The sequence below is a fragment of the Hippoglossus stenolepis genome, chromosome 19, assembly GCF_022539355.2.
Source record: "Hippoglossus stenolepis isolate QCI-W04-F060 chromosome 19, HSTE1.2, whole genome shotgun sequence".
Lineage (NCBI taxonomy): Eukaryota > Metazoa > Chordata > Actinopteri > Pleuronectiformes > Pleuronectidae > Hippoglossus > Hippoglossus stenolepis.
This window is the reverse complement of record NC_061501.1, coordinates 13,894,169-13,913,265: the sequence shown is the minus strand read 5'-3', so window position 1 is coordinate 13,913,265 and position 19,097 is coordinate 13,894,169. Positions and strand designations below refer to the sequence as shown.

The 19,097-nt window shown below is 40.9% G+C and overlaps 2 protein-coding genes and 1 long non-coding RNA gene across 3 annotated transcripts; all 3 read left to right on the top strand.

Annotated features, from left to right (window-relative positions):
- The first annotated feature begins 8,614 nt into the window (after positions 1 to 8,614).
- LOC124851166 (MAM and LDL-receptor class A domain-containing protein 1-like) lies at positions 8,615 to 11,286 on the top strand. Its single transcript, XM_047337933.1, has 2 exons — positions 8,615 to 8,738; positions 10,886 to 11,286. Exons 1-2 carry the CDS (start codon positions 8,615 to 8,617, stop codon positions 11,203 to 11,205), a joined length of 444 nt encoding a protein of 147 aa, XP_047193889.1. The 3' UTR covers positions 11,206 to 11,286.
- A 1,036-nt stretch (positions 11,287 to 12,322) lies between these two features.
- Positions 12,323 to 16,107, top strand: LOC124851165 (MAM and LDL-receptor class A domain-containing protein 1-like). Its single transcript, XM_047337932.1, has 5 exons — positions 12,323 to 12,341; positions 12,441 to 12,569; positions 13,499 to 13,565; positions 15,940 to 16,022; positions 16,100 to 16,107. Exons 1-5 carry the CDS (start codon positions 12,323 to 12,325, stop codon positions 16,105 to 16,107), a joined length of 306 nt encoding a protein of 101 aa, XP_047193888.1.
- A 1,641-nt stretch (positions 16,108 to 17,748) lies between these two features.
- On the top strand, positions 17,749 to 18,821 carry LOC124851156. The gene is made up of 3 exons (XR_007032240.1): positions 17,749 to 17,833; positions 17,925 to 18,032; positions 18,130 to 18,821. It is a non-coding gene; the product is annotated as an uncharacterized LOC124851156 (long non-coding RNA).
- Positions 18,822 to 19,097: the final 276 nt, after the last annotated feature.

Here is a 19,097-nt window from a genome sequence, read left to right as displayed (position 1 = left end):
TTCTGCCTCAGGATTATCTCTAATTTTGAAGCAAAATGAAAGTAATATATTAACTCGAAGCAGGTTTTCCATTCTTTTCCAAGTGAAGATATTAACAGGCTTATAAAGTCTACTAAGTGGTTATTTTATTTTATATGTATAATTAATTTGGGATTTTGTAAAACTATAAGAACATCCGTTATCTTTAACCAAAACCATGTCCAATGTAAAATGAACAATCCTCCAACCTCATGTTAGAAAAGTCAATTTGTCACATTTTCTCTGTGGTTACAGCGGTAAAAACACAAGTTATTAGATATTCAGCTGTAGTAAAAAAAACGCTGTAAACTTTAGATGAACTGCTTTTATAAAGCATATAAATGTAAAGTGCAGGGAATTAAAAGAACACAATTATAGTAGCAGGCCTGCTTACAAAGCTGACTGTTGATTCAGTGAATTCTGTAACAGTCAGTGAATCTAATTTACTCTGTTAATTAATTATTCTAGCACTTTTACTTTTAAGCTGTGAAAATCAACTCTAAAGTAGGCTATAGAAAACTCTGACAGATTTTGTGTAGGTGGAAGGTAAAATCTCTAAATGGATTTGAAAAGTAACTGGACTATAGTGAATGTATAATGCATTGAAGTTTAGCTCAAGTCTAATTTTTGCAGTCCATTCTGTTTGAACTAAAACAGCTTGAAATTTAGATCAGAATTTTTATTTTTAAAGCATGAACTGTGAACTGTGTCAACTTTTGTGATGTAGTAATTGAGTTAAAATAGAGATATACTTTATGTGTATCATTATCAACGATATGGTCTCAAAATTACTTGTATTGTAAAGGTGAGCCACATACACAGAGAACAGGACGGTACCAAGAATTGATCCTTGTGGCACACCATACATTAAAATTGCTGACAAGAAAGCAAACAATATGGACCAATATTGGACTCTAATTCACCAAGACTAGCAAAAATTTGCACCATGTTTTCAACTGCATTTCATTGTTTTCCTCAATGGATGAAATTTACTCTGTGATGTGTGTGCAACAAGCTCTGAGAAACAACTTTTCAACACAAAGAGTAAAGAATTGAAGGGTCAAGAATCTCCCCTCATACTGGTACTTCAGACCAGGCCAGCACATTATCCTGCTAATCTGAGACTGTTGATAAGAAGTGATCAAAAAAAAGGAGGCCCAATGCCACCCATGAATGGACATACTTAACTTGAGCTGAAGAGCAGTTTGCTATTAACCTGAACCACAGGCACGGTTCAATGCTTTATATGTCTGTAGCTGTTGCCATTAAACGAAATAGCTTGTGTTGAGCTGGATACAACTGTCTGTGTGCTGATCCATAAATGTTTATAACTACACAGACTCCCAGCCTCTTCGACGTGATGAGTGAATTAAATGCCCTGATGACAGCCTATAATTCATACACACACACACACACACACACACACACACACACACACACACACACACACACACACACACACACACACACACACACACACACACACACAAAACAAGCCTTGACGTAACCATAACTTAATCCTAGCCTAAAACGTCTTCACCCTCAAAAAACCCTTTGAATGTGTGTCAGAATGAGAGCAACGGGTACAATGTCCTCACTACATAAGGTTTAATAGTCAAACTGGTCCTCACAAAGACAGCAGTACACAGACACACACACACAGGGCTGTCATGGTCAAGGTTTCGGCAGATATCTCCTCATGATTCATTCGTCGCAGCACTTGAATATCAAAAGGTCATATTCATATTTATTACTCGGAAACGTACTCAAGTGCTGTATCATCGGTCCAATATTTTGTGAAAAGCTGAAATTTACTGTGAAGGAAACACCTGTTAATTCAGGTCAGATTTTCATCTTTGGGATCATTTTGGATCATCATTATAAAACCTGTCATCTCCTCCTGCCTAATGAACTACTCCTGTCTTAGTCATTAATCAAGCTGTAATTATTCAGGTGATTTACCCTCAGGGCCAACGACCCAAAGAACTGAGAGATTTCAAATAATCCGACCTCCATTCAATGCATGGCAACATTACACTAAATAAATGTGAACGTTGCAACATAGCTGCAGGATGTGTAAATAAGCAACTTATTGCTAATAAGTTTGAGTTTTAAAATGTGCCAATATGACGGTAATGTTTTTGCAACTTTTATTGCATATTTAAATATGGTTGGGATCAGAAAGTTCTTTTCATTTCTGCTAGTTTGATGTGGAGGAACCCTTTTAAAAAGAAAATGGAACCCGCAGGGGCTTCAGATGTTAATTGTCTTCCTGTACTTTGTGTAGCACATGTTGGCGAAGTGGCTCTTAAATACTGTCAGGAGGTCGGACAAAGATCCGACAAACGCGATGCGTGAGACTCAAGTTTTAAATGCAGACTAATTTTCCTTTGTCATCACTTGGTCGGCTGCTTTGTGTCACACGCCACACAGCACTGCAGGAGCTTCCCCCGCTCGCTCTGTTGATTGGAGGTGCAGAGCGAAGCGTCTCCTCCAGGTACGCAGTTCAAATTAAACCCCAGCTGCTGCGATCACTTCCCTCGGCAGCGAATCACTTGATTCACGTTGGAGGAAAATTAGCAAGTGCTGCACACAGGGCCACGGCTTGGATAGTGAAAGCAGATTGGCTGCATTCGAAGTGCGATGCAAATGTTCCTCGCTGTCAATATGTTCTAATTACCGACGTGTCGAAAGGTGCCAATTTAGGAAAAAAACTATTATGGAAACGATGAGGCCACTTAACCATTTATTTTTCTCTGATGCACAGACACATTTCCTATAAAACCCTCTTTTATCCCCTATGTGTCTTGCGTGTCTGCAACCTGCCGGGTCACGATCACATTTCTTTTAGGAGTTGATATACTTTTTAACAAAAAATCTCTATTTCAGGTTAATTAGTGGTGTGTGGAAGTAACCTCCCTCTTTCCATCACTCAGGTGAGACCTCAGCTGAGGGGGAGAGATTTGAGGTCACAGACAATCAGTGCGGTTACAAACAGGAACAGGATTTAATCACAGCATCTTTTTTTTTTGTATAAACAAGACTGTGTGTGAAACAGATTAGTCAACTGCTTGACAAATAGTTGCAGTGATACCACCAGCCCCTGGAGCCTCAGTGATAAATGTGTCTTATTAAACTCACTTAAAGTGCTGCTTTGCTTTGACCTCAGCTTTGTCCACGAAGGTGAACTGGATCGCAAGAGTTTATAAGAATTCATTAGCTGTAAGGAATAGAACAGACTCAAGTTAACAAGGTGAGCTGAGCTGTGAAAGGGGGAAGCTGTATTGAACATTTGCATTTTAAGCTGTGCAGGAGGCATGAATCTAGAAATAGCAATGCTGTTCTGTTGGTCTATTGTTTTGGTCCAGACTTGAAATATCACAAACATTAGATGAAACTGTGGCAATTTCATTACTGCTCCTCTCGCACAGAGGAAAATAAGAGACCCATCGAATCACCTCTTATTTCAAGCTAGCGATGTTTAAGCTTTGTGGGCCTTTGGTTAAATATTGATTCTCTGTTTTTAGTGTTGGTAAGCACATGGTAACTTACTAAACATATAGACTGTTTATAAAGATGGACGAGATAAAGGTGTCTCCACTTCCCCACTCTGTCCAGAGATGAAGCCAAGATCTTGGGCTGACGAGGTCATTTGGAGAGAGTCTGCGCGGTCGTGATCTTGTTGTCAAGCTGTAGTATTGAGTTCGCTCCAACACATAGTCGACAGAATTAAACACTAGAACAAACATCTACCTAAAATGACAGAAAACATCTTTGAGAAAATTGTATTTGACTTGAACTTTCACTTTTTACTTTGGCCTTTGATTATTGATATTTCAAAACAACTGAAAGTATGTTTTTGCCGATGTAGGGATCAAACCTTCGCCACTATATGCAGCACTGTCTCAACATGGTGCTGCTTGTTCTCTTCTCACTACCACTGCCAATAGCGATCAATACATTTGGCGACCTTTTCCTTGTTCCACTGGCTCCTCCCTTATAGAGCCGTCAAGCTTTCCTCGTCTCTCAAGGTTAATTTCATTTGAGCCACCAACAACAACTACTCTCGTGTACTGGCTGTTTTAAGGTCCTGTCTTATTGATTGCAGTGAAATTAAGTTATGCCTCAGTGTAAAGTGTGGCTGTGCCCTGTTGGACACGGTTAAAGATTCTGTTATAGTAGTTCATATTCCCAACCTCAGTTCTTCCCTCCCTTGTTACATATTCAGACCTTTCATTTGTAATTAGTTAGATCTAATGTGCTTTATTTTGCTGAAAACCTTTGGCTCTCTGCAGGGTCATAAGAGGACCAACCTCCGGAGAAGTAGTTTTAAATATAAGTATAACGTTTAATAAAAACAGCTCATTTATATAACTTCACAGATAAGCAGAGGGGATTTAACAGTTCGCAAGGATAGGAATATTAATATGAGCATGCTGTTTTAGTTACAGTGCAGAAAACCACATGTGCAGACCCCCAACTCAATGGATTCATTACCATGAAATCTGGTGGAGATGTTCATAAGTCCAAAACTTGGCTTTGTTGAGCTCCTGACCTTTTCTCTAGCGCCACCATGAGGTTGAAATTAGCTTTTTAAGTGGAATGTCACAACAACAAGCAAACAAGCACCACACCAGCTGAACATAAGAAGGTTTGAATTGTCACTGTGAGGATATTAGCATCATTGTGCCTGTAACTACAGGCCCACAGAGCTGCTAGCATGACCACATGACCATAACCACGCTCTTGTACTTGTTTGTTTTATTTGCTCATTGCAATATTGCAAATACTGACATAAACCAAGTCTGTAGCCAGAAGGAAGAAGATGGCAATTCTTTCAACAGTTTTTCAACTAGTAACTTGTATTAAACTTGAATTAACAAGAGATGAAACTGAAACTAAGATTAAACTCAAGGTGACAAACAAACTGAAAAGAAACCTAAACTATGATTTCACTGAAAGTAACAAAAAAAAACAAAGTTACATGAGCTAATTGTAATTAAACCAGGTATTTAAACTTGAAACCTACAATAACTGAAACGAATAAGAGGAATAAACTTGAGCCAACTACTTTGTCAGTTTTAAGATATGGTCTATATGTAAATATATCCAAATTTTGTTCATATCATTGTTCCATGGTAAATACAGGAACACACAACAAGCAAAGTGACCTTATTGTGCAACGGCCATAAAAGACCTTTATTAACCTTTACAACGTGTCACCGGCATGAACACGCAGACAGGATCATATCAAGATCCAAGAAAACTGTACACAACGGAGTAACGCTGGGCCTCGACAGGACATTTTCCCCATGCCGTGACAAATTATTTTCCTAGAGGTGGAAATAAAGTGTTCTTAGTGAAAGGACACACAACTGTCAGGATGATGTCGTCGCTGCCGGGCTCGGTGTGGCCGCTGTTGGCCTTCTGTCTGGTGTTTATCCCTGGGTGTGTCCGAGGCTGTTCTAAGCAGGAGTTTGCCTGCACTCTGGAGTCGTGTGTGCCTGAGGATCGTGTGTGTGACTTCACGGACAACTGTGGAGATGGCAGCGATGAGAAAAACTGTGAGTAAAATATACAGTATAATGGTAAAAGACAATAAGAAAATACAAACAGTGTGGACTAGAACAGAAAGTAAGAGTCAACAGATATATAGAGTATTTAATATGCTGCTCACTGGTGTAAATGCAAGTGAAAACTAATTTTTTTCCCAGGATTGTAACCATGGAGAGAGAATTACCTCTCTGATGAGGGTTGAAATAGGTGAATATATATAGATATCCTCAATGTGAAATTATATATCTTTCAAAACCATTCAGCCTATTTCCAGCTGAAAAAAGAAATGTCTTTCGCCCACAACTGTAATTTCAAAGAAACCATGCAATGCCTGTAGCTGTGACTGGGTAATGGAGGCCTGTTGTAAATACGTCTGTTTTGTGTTATTAGCTTTTAACGATTAGGAAATTAGGTCATTTAGTCTTTCTTATCCCACTTTTATATTTAATGCCTTCGTAGGAACGGTGTTATAACATGTGACTGAGAATAACAGTTGAAATAATACAGTATTTTAGCTTCCTGTTTATTCATTCATGGTAAAAGTATTGAACATTATTTCAACACAAATTGCTTCCAAATAAACTAAATTAATTAGATACAATGTATTAATAATTCATTGATATTGTTTGATTGACTCACACTTGGGCCCCTACAAGTACCCCTGGTATGATACTATACTTCTCTTTCAAAGTCCCCATAGGAACTTTGTAGCTTTGAAGATTCACTGCTCTATATTACGTTAAGTTGTTTTCTACTTTAAAAATATGAATGTATCCTCATCTTACCCATACAGGAATGCACATCTTTTAAAACAGGGACTTCCTCTTAATAATTGTTACGTTTGAAGCTATAAGCCAGTGGTAGAGGATGTGTAATATATGTAACATATGTAAATCTGATTCCTGACTCGCATATCTCTGAAAATATGTGTTGTATATATTGTGTGTTGTATGTTTTACATACCCTTGTTGCACATTTAGCTATTAAATCAACAGGAATCCTTTTTTGGTTTCTAAGCTCTGCTGAATGAATCTTTACTGTGCAAGGAATCCAAAGCACAAATAATGGTGAAATACTGTATATTTGAAACACAGTGAAAGCAGCTGTACAGTTCTGAGTGTTATTATTTTCTATTGAAGGTTCCACATATAATAGGTATAACTTTGAGAAGGGGTTCTGTGACCTGAATCAAAGCTCAGAGACTTTTTCTGAATGGGCGAGAACAACTGAAGCCTCCGGACTCAAAAACGACCACAGCAACACATCAGGTTAGAGCGTCTCACATTTGCCACATGGGACATTTTGAATGCACAAGCTCCAGCTTATCGTCTCTCATTTACTCCTGCAGCATATTTCCTGTCCTTGTCGCCCGATGGAGCAAACAGAACCACATCAGATCTGATCAGTCCGGTTTTCAGACCCACTCAGACTTGTCAGGTAACTTTAGCATTAAGACAAAGCCATGATACACATAATATCAGCCGATGAGCCTCTGTTCACTCTTATCCATCAGATGAGTTTCTACTGTTATGTCGCGGCGACACATGGAGATCTTCAGGTCCTGGTCCAGACTCATCCTCTGGGTCAGAGCACAGTGACGTGGAAGAACTCAGTGCAACAGCAGATGGGAACATGGCTGCAGACAGTGATTCAGTTCTCCAGTAATTACAGTTTTCAGGTCTGTAATATTCAGAATTTACCATTATGACTTTTTATAATGTTTTGTATGGCGGTGCAGTGGTTAGTGGCCTCACAGCAAGAAGGGATTTGAACCTGGGCTTGCATGTTATCCTGGTGCCTGCCTTATCTCTGGGTAACTTCCTCCCACAATCCACAGACATACAGCTTAGTTTAGATAGAGACGCTAAATTGCCCTCAGGGCCGAATGTGAATGGTTGTTTGTTGACGCTGGCGACCTGTCCAGGATGTAGCCCACCTCTCGCTCAGTGTTGGGTGGGATTGGCTCCAGTCCCCCTTGACTCTCAAAGGAAAGTCAGTACATATAATAGATGGGTGGACATTTTATATTGCTGTTTCTTAGTTTAGATTAGATTACAGTAATTAAAATGATGGATTACAAGATATTGAATATGATAATTAAATAAAAGGCAGGCCAACAGTGGGCAAAAGCACCAGAAACAAGGACCAATAAATTAAGTGATTAATACAAAATGTATATATTGGCAAAAGATACAAAGACAGATTGGTTGACATGGTAAATCGTGATTTTATACAGTATTTATTATATTTCATACATTTCCTTAGAAATAAAGTCATCACAGCAGAAAATTGGCTGAACACCAGGAGCCGTTTATGTGTAGTGAGGGGGTACTGACCCAGTCGGACCCTTCAGACGCCATCTGGAGTTCGATGACACCTTCTGTTTGTGTCCTTCTCACATCCTCAGTGTCGGCATCAACCTTCACCATCAGCGTTCATCCACTTCCTGTTTCAAAGACATTTTAACTAAGTGGATTTATTCACCGCTGTGAGTTTGGATGAGTTTAATTTCAGTCGTTTAACATAATGATCTGCAGGTTTTTCACCTATTAACTTTTATTTTCTTTCAGATTTTCTTTATAACTTTGAGCATCTTTATTAAGATTAATGGAAATAAAAAATAAGATCCATTTTATTAACACAAAAACAGAAAATGAAATCTATTATAGCGCTGTTAATTTCTAAGTGACTCCAGCTTTGTCTCTGAAGGCAACAGTGACTGGATCAGATAGAGAAACATGCTGGTTTGGCTAAAGTCCTAAATAAACACTGATGTAATGTACACTCATGTGCACATTATTGATTGTGTTACATTTATGACCTCAAAGTCCAGTTTTGGGTGGAAAAAGAAATACTAGCTGAGTCCATTTTTCCATCACACATGATGACATAGATCATGAAAACTTAATGATTTTTTTAATTATATTTAATATTATAGACTACATATGCAGATGTATGTCAGAGGGAAATATAGAAAAACAAAATTGTGTAGACAAATTGTGTAGAAAAATAATAAAAAGGTGACTGACTGAATGATATGATGAAGGTTGTCTCTGCACCCATACAGGTGGTTATTCGAGGGGAATTTTCAGCTGAAGGCGAAGCCTCCGAGGTCCTCGCCATCGACGACTTATCCTTCAGTCCCGGCTGCCTGACTGCGCCCGGTACTGCCACCATTAATAACATCTCACTACACAGACGGGGCGAGTTCAGCCCTTGACATTTTGAAATATCGCCGCACATAAACAGACTGCCACACACTTGTTTTGAATACTGATAACAGAGGGTCGACACTAAAGCACCCAGGACGGGATTCATAACAGAATAACTGAATCATTAAAATAGTGCTTACCACTCTGAATATGGAGCCGCGATCTATGGGTTTATTTATGTGCACTGTAGTGCGCTGCCTGCAGCTCAGTGATGAATATGATCTACTTGAGCATATTGGCTGGGAGTGTTTGATAAAGCACAGTCCACTTGGCATTTTGAACAGAGTTTCAACATGTTGCCTTGGTGATATATAGCTTTTTTACCTGCAGGCACAAACTATAGCATCTTTGCAACTGCTTTTATTCATCTGGTAAAGGACCATGTGCCTGTTCTCTCATACAGGTGATGAAGCCTCTTCATGGATTGGCTCATTTGGGATACAGTCTGTTGACATTAGCTTATTTTAGGTCTCTTTTCCAGATGGGGCGTCAAAGTTACTCTGATTGCAGATCGGCTCCAGAGGCAGAACGAACGTCAGTGGAATCAGTTCGATGTCAATAGTTGGAACCGAAGCAACAAAGTTTGTTATGGATTTTTGCTGAATGATGAGCTTGAACTCCAAAGTCTTTTTTAGTGAATATATAGTTTTGAATATTCAAATAGTTCCCACATGCTCATTTGTTTATGAATGACAATGGAAGGGCTGCAGGGAGAGCTCGCTAACAATGAGGTATTATGTCAAAGTTCCTGCCCAGCACCAAAAATGATACAGACAAAGTTAGCAGCTAACTGTTAAATACAGTGGGGCCTTTAGGAGATAGATATTTCCCTCTGGAGGTGGTGGAGACCAAAACAGAGCTAAAAGAAGATAGACAAATTGGACTGGTGATGTATTTGTATTTTTCCATGCATACATATGCAGCTGTTGGTACCATGTTTGCCATATTTATCTCATTTTTGTGATAAGAGCTCTCAGGTGTAAAGTAGGTAAAATGAGAACACTGTGATATGTGAAGCAGGCTTAGTCTATCATGTCTATGTGGACGTCACAGGTCAGGACGACACTTTGTCCCTTCGCCTCCATCTGTCTTTTGCTCCCCAGAAATATCCCTGGCCTGTTAGAAAATCTGGTCAATCATATCGAAAACATTAAACCCAAAAACTGAACAAAGGTTTATGGGAGTCTTTCCGCCGGCAGCTCCATATGACCACATCATCTTTTATTGTCAAACGCCAATCCTGGAGAATTCACCAATGGGTTCCACATTAAAATACCAATAACGCTTCACTGCACAGGGCCGGGTTTAATACGTATGGCACATCGATACAGCCCAGCCTGTACCTGTGGAGGGAGACACTGATAGTGCTTGATATGTGGCCCACATCTAATATTGCTAACTACATGCCATAATGGTCACTTACAGAGAATTCTTTATGTCCTTTATTGTTCACCCCATCACCCACATGGCACATCAATTTGTTGAACTGAAATATTGGGTTCACAGCATCGATGAATGTAGACTTAATTGCACTGTCGCAGATAATGACAATGTAAAAATTAAATACTGAACTATAATTAAATGGATGCAGGGTAAAAATAAGTCAACGACATGTTATTGTAAATTATATTTCCAGCCAAAGTTTTACGCCTCTTCGACACCTTTCATCATAATTCACACTCTTTGCATGTGTGAGTTTCTCCGAGGGTGTTTGCATGTCTGCGTATGGGCGTTCTTTTATGTACCTGACTTATATTCCCAGTGGACTCTGCCAGTCCAGGTCTTGTCTGATTCATTTCTCACTAATGGATTGAATATCTGTAAATAATGTGAAATACTGCTAACCCTAACCCTAACCCTAACCCAGTATGGGGGGAAAGCAATTACATTTACTGTGTGTTTTTTACTGTGTTTCCTCCCTCCACCCCTGATCTCCCTCTCTGAACTGTAGCCATTAGCAAACCTCTCTGTTTTCCACACTGTCTCAAAACATTCCTGTGAGATTCCTCACTCCAGGATTCTCGCTGCGTGTGAGCTAAACTCAATAAGAACAGATCACTCATCTCGCTGTGTTTATCTGTATTTATGTGTCCCAACAGGACCAGTGACTCCCCAGCCTCTGACCTGCAGTACGGACCAGTTCCAGTGTGCCTACTCCTTCCAGTGCATCCCAAAGAACTTCTGGTGTGACAAAGAGCCCAACTGTGCTGATCAGTCCGATGAAGAGCACTGTCCGGCCTTTGTACCTGGGACTATTCCTCCTCAGCTCCTCTGTCTCATTGGGTTTTATCAGTGTTCAGACTCTCTGTGCCTCCCGTCCATACTGCGCTGCGACGGTGTCCCCGACTGCCCTGACGGAGACGATGAGTACAGCTGCCGTAAGTATCTGTGTGTCTTTATAAAGCAGGAATTACTTTGACTAGACAGGTGCCAGCACAGAGATGGGGACAGACAGAATATTTTAGTAGTCTGCCGATGTTATGAACAATAGAAACAAATATATGGCACAACAACAACTTAAGTGTATCACATTCTTTGTCTAGAGGTGTAAATTATGAGTCACTTTACTGATTCATATTATTACCTTCAGTTCAGTTTAAAGCTTCCTAGTCCCTGACATGCAGTTGGTTCATTTTCATCTTAGCAGTCACATCTCTATTCAGCTGTATTTCAGTTTCTACACGAGTAAGTGGACACATCACTGTTCACATGTCCGGAACATTCAGTGCTGATCATATTGTGTAACCTGTTACATATAAAACTGATCTACACAGATACACTTACAAGGCTAAAGCCTCAGCAATCTATTGTCTGCTGCAGTTACAACATCATGATGGTTCCCTGTGGTCATGGCCGCCTTTTTTCAAAATGCTTTTAATGAGGATGTAATTCACTGTGCGGCACAGCTGCACTGACAGAGGTGCTCTCCATCCCCAGTGGAGAGAGCTGCATCGTGACCCATGTAAAAACTTGTTGGCACATGCACTCAACACCCCTGTTGCAAGAAAGTGTCAGAAAGCCACTAAAGTGATCCACAGTAACAGCATCGTCATCTCTGGAAAGAATTTGCTGTTGATTTTTTTTAATGCTTTTTTCACCATGATAAACTCCATGGTTAATATTTAATCCACCTCCTTTGCATTGGGATGAAGACAGAAGATCTAGATACTTTAAAGGGAGCTCAGTTGCCTTGCTGTTCATTCTTTTTATTTGAAACAGTGAGACAAACTTTACCTTTTTGTCTAAAACTGGGAAGAATAATTTGTGTTGTCCCTGTCGACTTTATTCCATATTTAACCTATTAATGATCTGCGTTGTAGTTTAGTGAACGGTGTGAGCTGTTGCTCTCCTCCCTTGATTGTTTGAATTTTCATGCGAGAACTGAAAGAATGTCTTGAAATCCCCTTCTTGTGAGACTGGTAACGCTCATATCGTTATCCACTGAGGGGAAATTAGGAAAGCACACACACACATTATCCCACAGATTAGGATCAAAGTGTCAAAGCAGCTTTACAATCTCTAATCCCTTTTATAGTATGCTGCTCATAGTGATCTGTGAATGCACGCTGCCCCCTCCCCCTCCCCCCTCCCTCGACATATTTTACCAATTTTCTCTGCTTCTTCTTCTTCTTCTTACTTTTTTTTGTGCAACAGCTCTGCTGCAGTGCGAGCTGGGAGAACTGGTGTGTGAAGCAGGTCCACCTGCTTGTATCCCACTTCAGAAGCGCTGCGACGACTTGTTCGACTGTCTGCCGTTCCACTCCGACGAGTCCAGCTGCCAGAGTAACATATCCTCACTAACCCGGCCCCTTTTAGAGTTTTTGTTGTAATACATTGTCCATGACAGGACACAGGGTTCATTCTGTGCCTTTCACTTCTCAGTATATCAATATATGTAGTTCCAGTTTAAAGATCATTTTCCTGCTATGATGTAAACCATTTGTGACATTTAATTTAAATATGGCTTTTCAGCGGCAAGACAGTTCTTTTATGTTTGTATACATAAAAGAAGATTTCTTTTTAAAATACATGGATTTTGCTATTTAACGGCTACATATAGTTGTTGTTGCCACTGTATAGTGCTCTGATGAGTCACTTCTGACTGAAGTGCTGCCAAATCCCTATTCGTGGTGGCTCATTTCCACCCAGAGCACTGGCTCTCGGGACCTTCTCGAGTCGGACTGTTTGGTCTTCAAAACACACCTCGCAGGTTACTGCACGCTGCCAAAATCCATTAAATCCTCCGCTTTCCTGCATTTTCAGGACAAACACCGAACCTCTCGTTCAATCCGAAAACCACTGCTGAGCCAAAGTAACTTTATCAGGAGCTGAGCAGAACTTCAGGGCTTCAAACTTGAAGATTATTCCACAGTCAGTCCTCACACAACTTAAAGAGGGGAGAATATTTGACGGCAGATGTGCAGGGAGAAAATGGATGTATGTTTGTGGTTTATTGTACAAGCTCACGGTGTCTGAGGTTAATGGATGAGACTGAACAGAGCACACAGCACAGTTTCCCTTGGCAACAATCACTGATTTCATTTTCTTGTGTTAGAGCAACTTTTTTTGAGTGTTTTTCTGTCTCCTCTCGGGTAAAGAGAGAAATGGAAAATGACAGTGAAACAGAGTGGAGGCAAAACTTTGGAAGTTTTTCTTTTCTGTGTATTTGTTTGCACAAGATTCAGCCGTGACGGTCAATTTCTTTTTTGCAGATTGTCCTCCGATGTTCTGCCTGGATCGGGGCTCGTGCCACATGCACAAACACGGGCCCGTTTGCATGTGAGTTCAACTTCACCGGGACACACACACAAACACACATTCATAAACAGACAAACGCACACACCTCACACATTCATGAACATCCACAAACAAAGATAAGTATCATGTCTCCTCTTCCCACTCCCCCTCCCATCCTTTATCTTTCTTTGTGAGACTTAAAACATGGAAATCCCATCAGCCTCGTTTCTTTCCTTGGAAAAGACACGCTCCATGAAGCTTGTGGGAATCTGCGTATCCCCCACAGCTTAACCAGGGTGGTTCTGCCTTCATTTATCCACCAGCACAGAGTTTCCTGGGAATCTCTGATGGATTCTCCTGGTAAATATTTAAACACGGCCCCTGCTACCAATGGTCTCAGTGTGTAGACCACAAAAAAATGAGATTAATATGCTGAGCGGCTATAGGTTGTCATAGGAATCTCGGTCTGCCTTTCAAAAACACATTGGAGACAAACTCTATGCTCGCTCTGTTGGAGGTTTTCTAGAGATTGTGAATTTAGCTTCTGCATCAGCAGCCTGGAATATCTGCGATGTGATATTTCATTATAAAAGTAAGAATGCAATAATGGGACTTGCTGCTGCATCTGCTGACATCATTATGCGCCAGTGAATCCTCTCTGAGCGATTCACATTTCTCCATTCTCGTTTGCAAAGGTTCTCATTCTCCCCCCAAAATTGATGTGAGTTGTGCAGCAGGAGAAACGGGAGGACTATGCCTGCATTCTTAGGGCACGAGGGGGTCACTGATTGGTCAGAAACTGAAATGGAGATTCTCACCTTCAGCCAGATGCCTCACGGTCTTAATGCAAGTCACTGTCGGGGACAACATCTCACCCTCCTCTTCAAAACATGAAAAAGAACCTGTGGCAGCCTTCAGTTGTCATAAAAACTCAAAAGGTGTTTAGTTTGTCCAGGCTGGGCTACTGTAAAAAACATGGCGGCCTCCGTAGAGAGGACCCACTCCAGATGTAAATATGAAGTATTTAAATATAAAGGGGACATTCTAGGGTAAAGAAAAAGAAATGTGTACAATTTAGACGAAACATACTAGTGAAAACTTCGCTAGAATGAATACTATTCAAATTCCGCCAATAGATCCCTTAGGACCTTTACAACTCTGCAGCATGTAAGATATATATGACAGGAACCTGCCCACAGAGGCAACATTTATCATATTGGAAAAAAGAAAAATAATAAGTTTGTGCAAGTTACCAGCATCTTGGAATGCAAAATTATTCTTGCATGTGGCCCAGTGTCACATTGTGTCACGTAATGGCAAATTCCATCCCACTGAAATGCTGGAACAGGAAAACTCTTTGGGAGTATGAGATTTTAAGCTATTTTACGGCTGTTGGTCGCAGAAATGCTCCGCTGCTTCCTCATTATGTAACTTCACCGCCGTCATTCTGTGCGGTGGGGAACTGTGTCCGTTCCAGCGTTGATAACAGCCCTGCTGCAGCAGAGCCCGAGAAACGGAGGCTTCCTCTGGCTCAGTATCTGCGTCACGTCTCTCCACTCTGCCGAGCAGGATCCACCGGGGGAAGCAGGCCAGGGACGGCCCACTGCCATGGCCAGGCCGTCACACAATATGTGCCCTGACCCCCTCTGAATGATAATGACACCGCGTGGCTTTGCAGAGGGCTTGTGTTTCGCATTAGAAGGTCAATGTTGCTCAGAAATCAAGCTGATACCGAACAGATGTTGACTTGGAGCACAATCCTTGTTTGGGAATAGAGGAAGTTGCTTTTCTTTTCCAGAGATGCAGCAAACCAGACCGTCCAAACTATTTGCAATTAGTCTGTGTTCGGGTCCAGGATGTCCCGCAGGAAAATCCTACACCATTTGTCAAGATAGTGCTTTTGTAAAATATGGTGTGAGAGAATATGTGTGCTTAAGATTCATGTATAGTCTCTTCTCTTTATCTATTTTAATGTTTTATTTGTTCTGTTTTACTTCATTATCATTTTTTTGTTCTCTTTTTAAAGGATAACGCTGAAGTTATTGTGTCTTATATTGTCAATAAATACCATGAAAAGATTAAAAACAACACATTATTCTCTCAAAACTTTCCAGCCTCTACCCTGTTACAATCAGTCCCCAGCACATTCATTCCTCCTGAAGTTTTACATCTTTAATAAAAAAGATCAGTGTTTTCGTTTTTGTTTTTTTTGTGGGATTTATTGACAATAATAAGAAATACAGAATATCACCAGATTTTTAATCGCTACATTTTTACAGTTTATATCTGAACTGTCTTTCTGGTTTTACCACCTGCAAATCACCTGCACTAACTTTGAACTGTGAAAAGTGCTATAGTTTGAACGATTGATTTTCTTTGTATCAATCATGGATCTGTTTTCCATGTCTGATCACAGATGTTCTCGGGAATGGACGGGGAACCGTTGCCACATGAAGGCGAAGCCGTCTCCCACCCTGACACCTGAACCAGAGGACATGGGTAATAAAGAAACACACCTCCATCCAACTGTCTCACCTCAATCTGTTTTCTGTATCCTTGCATCAATGTCTCTGCAGTTCATTGAAGCCCCTCGTCTTTGCAAGAATTACATCCACTCTTCTGTTTAGATGATGTGTACACTGGCATCACCATTGGACTGCTGCTGCTCGTAGCCGGAGTCGCCGTCTGCGTCCTGGCTACATGCAGGAGAAAATACTACTTATTGTGAGTTGTGGGTACGACCATAAGCTGTGTGTAAAGATGGATGACATGTCTCCACTTTCTCCAAAAATGAAGCCGAGATATCTGGTCATTTAGAGCCAGAGTCGGTCTCACCTGTCAATCATGACCTTTCAATAGATTAACTAATTAAAACCAAACTAACCACAGATATGAACATACATCAGCGTGATGAGAATTGACAGAAAACATCTTTGACTTCTTGGTTTGGTCTGTGCCCCATCCACTTACATGGAGGAGGCGGGTTCATGACCTGTGCTGCAACCAGACACCAGGGGGCGATCAAGCTGTTTTTTCGGAGCTGTAGTGTCATTCATCTTGACAAACAGTCTATGGTTACAACAATGAAACTGATGCTGATGATGATGCTGTTAATGATGAAGGCGATGATTGGTGCATTTGCTGACTCTGCAGAAAACCTGACCAGATGAACTACGAGGAGATGCATGACTCAGCCTTTGACCACAGAGCAGAGGTCAGTGCACGGAGACGACCAATCAATCGTCAGCGAATTCTGTTTGAGCGACACCAGGTCTCTCATCTACACAAATCACTTTTTTGTGGATTTATTATTATAGGTCAAACATGTCTGGGTTATTGATTTTGACGTATAGGATTATTGATTTCGTGGTCTGTGGATGTTTTTGTGCTTATGTCGTAGTATTCACCCAAGGAAAAATTGTGCTCATGGAACGTACTGTACTCGAGTAGATCTACACATTTTTACCTCCACCCACTGTTAACCTTATGCCCCACAACTACTCATATCACTGCCATCCCACAGAAAGATGCAGCCACATCCTTTCATTTGGATAATGGCTCCTCTGTGCGTGTGTGCGTGTGTGCGTGTGTGTGTGTGTGTGTGTGTGTGCGTGTGTGTGGTGTGGTGTGTGTGTGTGTGAAAATGCACACATATGTCAGTGTCATTAAGTAATAACAGTAAGGTGAGTGATGTTGAGAGCCACAGACGTCATGACTGTTGATGGAGCTCATAATGGTTTTACTGGTGTTGCTTTAGTGTGTGTGTGTGTGTGTGTGTGTGTGTGTGTGTGTGTGTGTGTGTGTGTGTGTGTGTGTGTGTGTGTGTGTGTGTGTGTGTGTGTGTGTGATACAGCTTGATGAAATGCAGGCTCATGATACTCCACATTTACTTTACACACTGATAATTGGATTAAAAGTTTAAAAGTTTTCTTAACTATCAATACATGTGCTAATGCTAACAAGTGGAAGCAGATTATGTTCCAGTGTCACACATACACACACACACACACACACACACACACACACACACACACACACACACACACACACACACACACACACACACACACACACACACACACACACACACACATGACACATGTAAATATGTGTGTGTATGTATTTTCTATATCTGTATTGGCATGTCTGTACATGTTCTCTTTCATGTGACTGCCAGTTAGGGCGCAGTTATAAATAGAGACACTTGAACTGGTATCTCCACAACGCAGCACTTGCCCCAGCACTCGTTAAAGCGAGCGGTGGAAAGAGTCGGTGAAACATGATGAAGGGTTTTATGAACGTTAAAAAATGTAATTATGGACACATAATGGAACGATTAGATTTTCATTGTGCGATCTCATGTCATTTTCTAATTGCCGCACATGATTCTCCTCCTCTCAGCTCCCGTCCCCTCGTGAAAGACCATGCATTTGTCCCACGCTTAACCCCAGGAAGAGTGATGGTCGGGGGCTTTCCATCAGCGTCTACCCCTGGAAGCGAGAGGTGGAGGTGAGGTGTCTCGGCTCAGCCTTTCAGCCTTCACTCTAATTATGTGTGCAGAGGTCGGTGACATGATGTTCGTCTCTTTGTGTCTATTACTCCGCAGCAGGCTTCGACCTGGAGAGACGCCAAACTGTACAATTCCCCCCCTGATGCTAATGGCACCTAGCACAGAAGCTCTGAAGCATAAAAAACAGTGGACTTTACATATCGACGCTGCAGTAGATCCGTGTCGGACTGTGTGGGCAAATACTTGATGAGTGTGTCTTGACTTGCTGAGGTGCCAAGTCAGGAGAAACTAGTCAAAGAGAGGAGGGGAGTTCAGATATTCTGACAAGAAGTATCGGAAAGCCAATTCGGATCTACGGCTGTCGTTTACAGCTAAATTATTTTTAATCTTATGTGATTACATCTTAAATAAAAACTTTGGACAGGAGGATTGCTGAATTCAAAAGTTTAATACATTTTGTCAATGTAAATACCAGTGAATCAACATTTACTTACAGGAGCGCCACTGCTAAACTAACCTTTAAAGCAATGGTAAAACATTTGGGGAAATAACCTTATTCTTGTTCTTGTGGAACTTTCAATAAGAGGATTGTCGTGTCTGGACGTTAAATATGTATGTAATATCACATATAAGAGCTGATGAAATCCCTGCTTCAGTTGCACCAATATGTGTGATTATTCCACAGGCCTTTATTAAACATGTGACATTGTATCATGACCCAGACATAACGTCCTGATGTTGTAGACTGTAAATAAAGATGGTCGACATGTCTCCACTTCCTTCCACTATCCAGATGTAAAGCTGTCAATCATGATGTTTCACACCATTCTTATGATATCAAAAAAGTTCTTAAAACCAAACTTAGAGACAGAGTAGAGTAAGAACATACATTGCTGTGATAAATGACAGAAACCATCTTTGAGAAAAATCTATTTGACTTTGTATTTTGACTTTTTAATTTGGTCCGTGTCCCATCCACCAACATGGAGGAGGCAGTGTTTATGACTGTAGCCAACCACCAGGGGGCAATCCTAGTGCTTTGGCTTCACTGTCGGGGAGCTGTC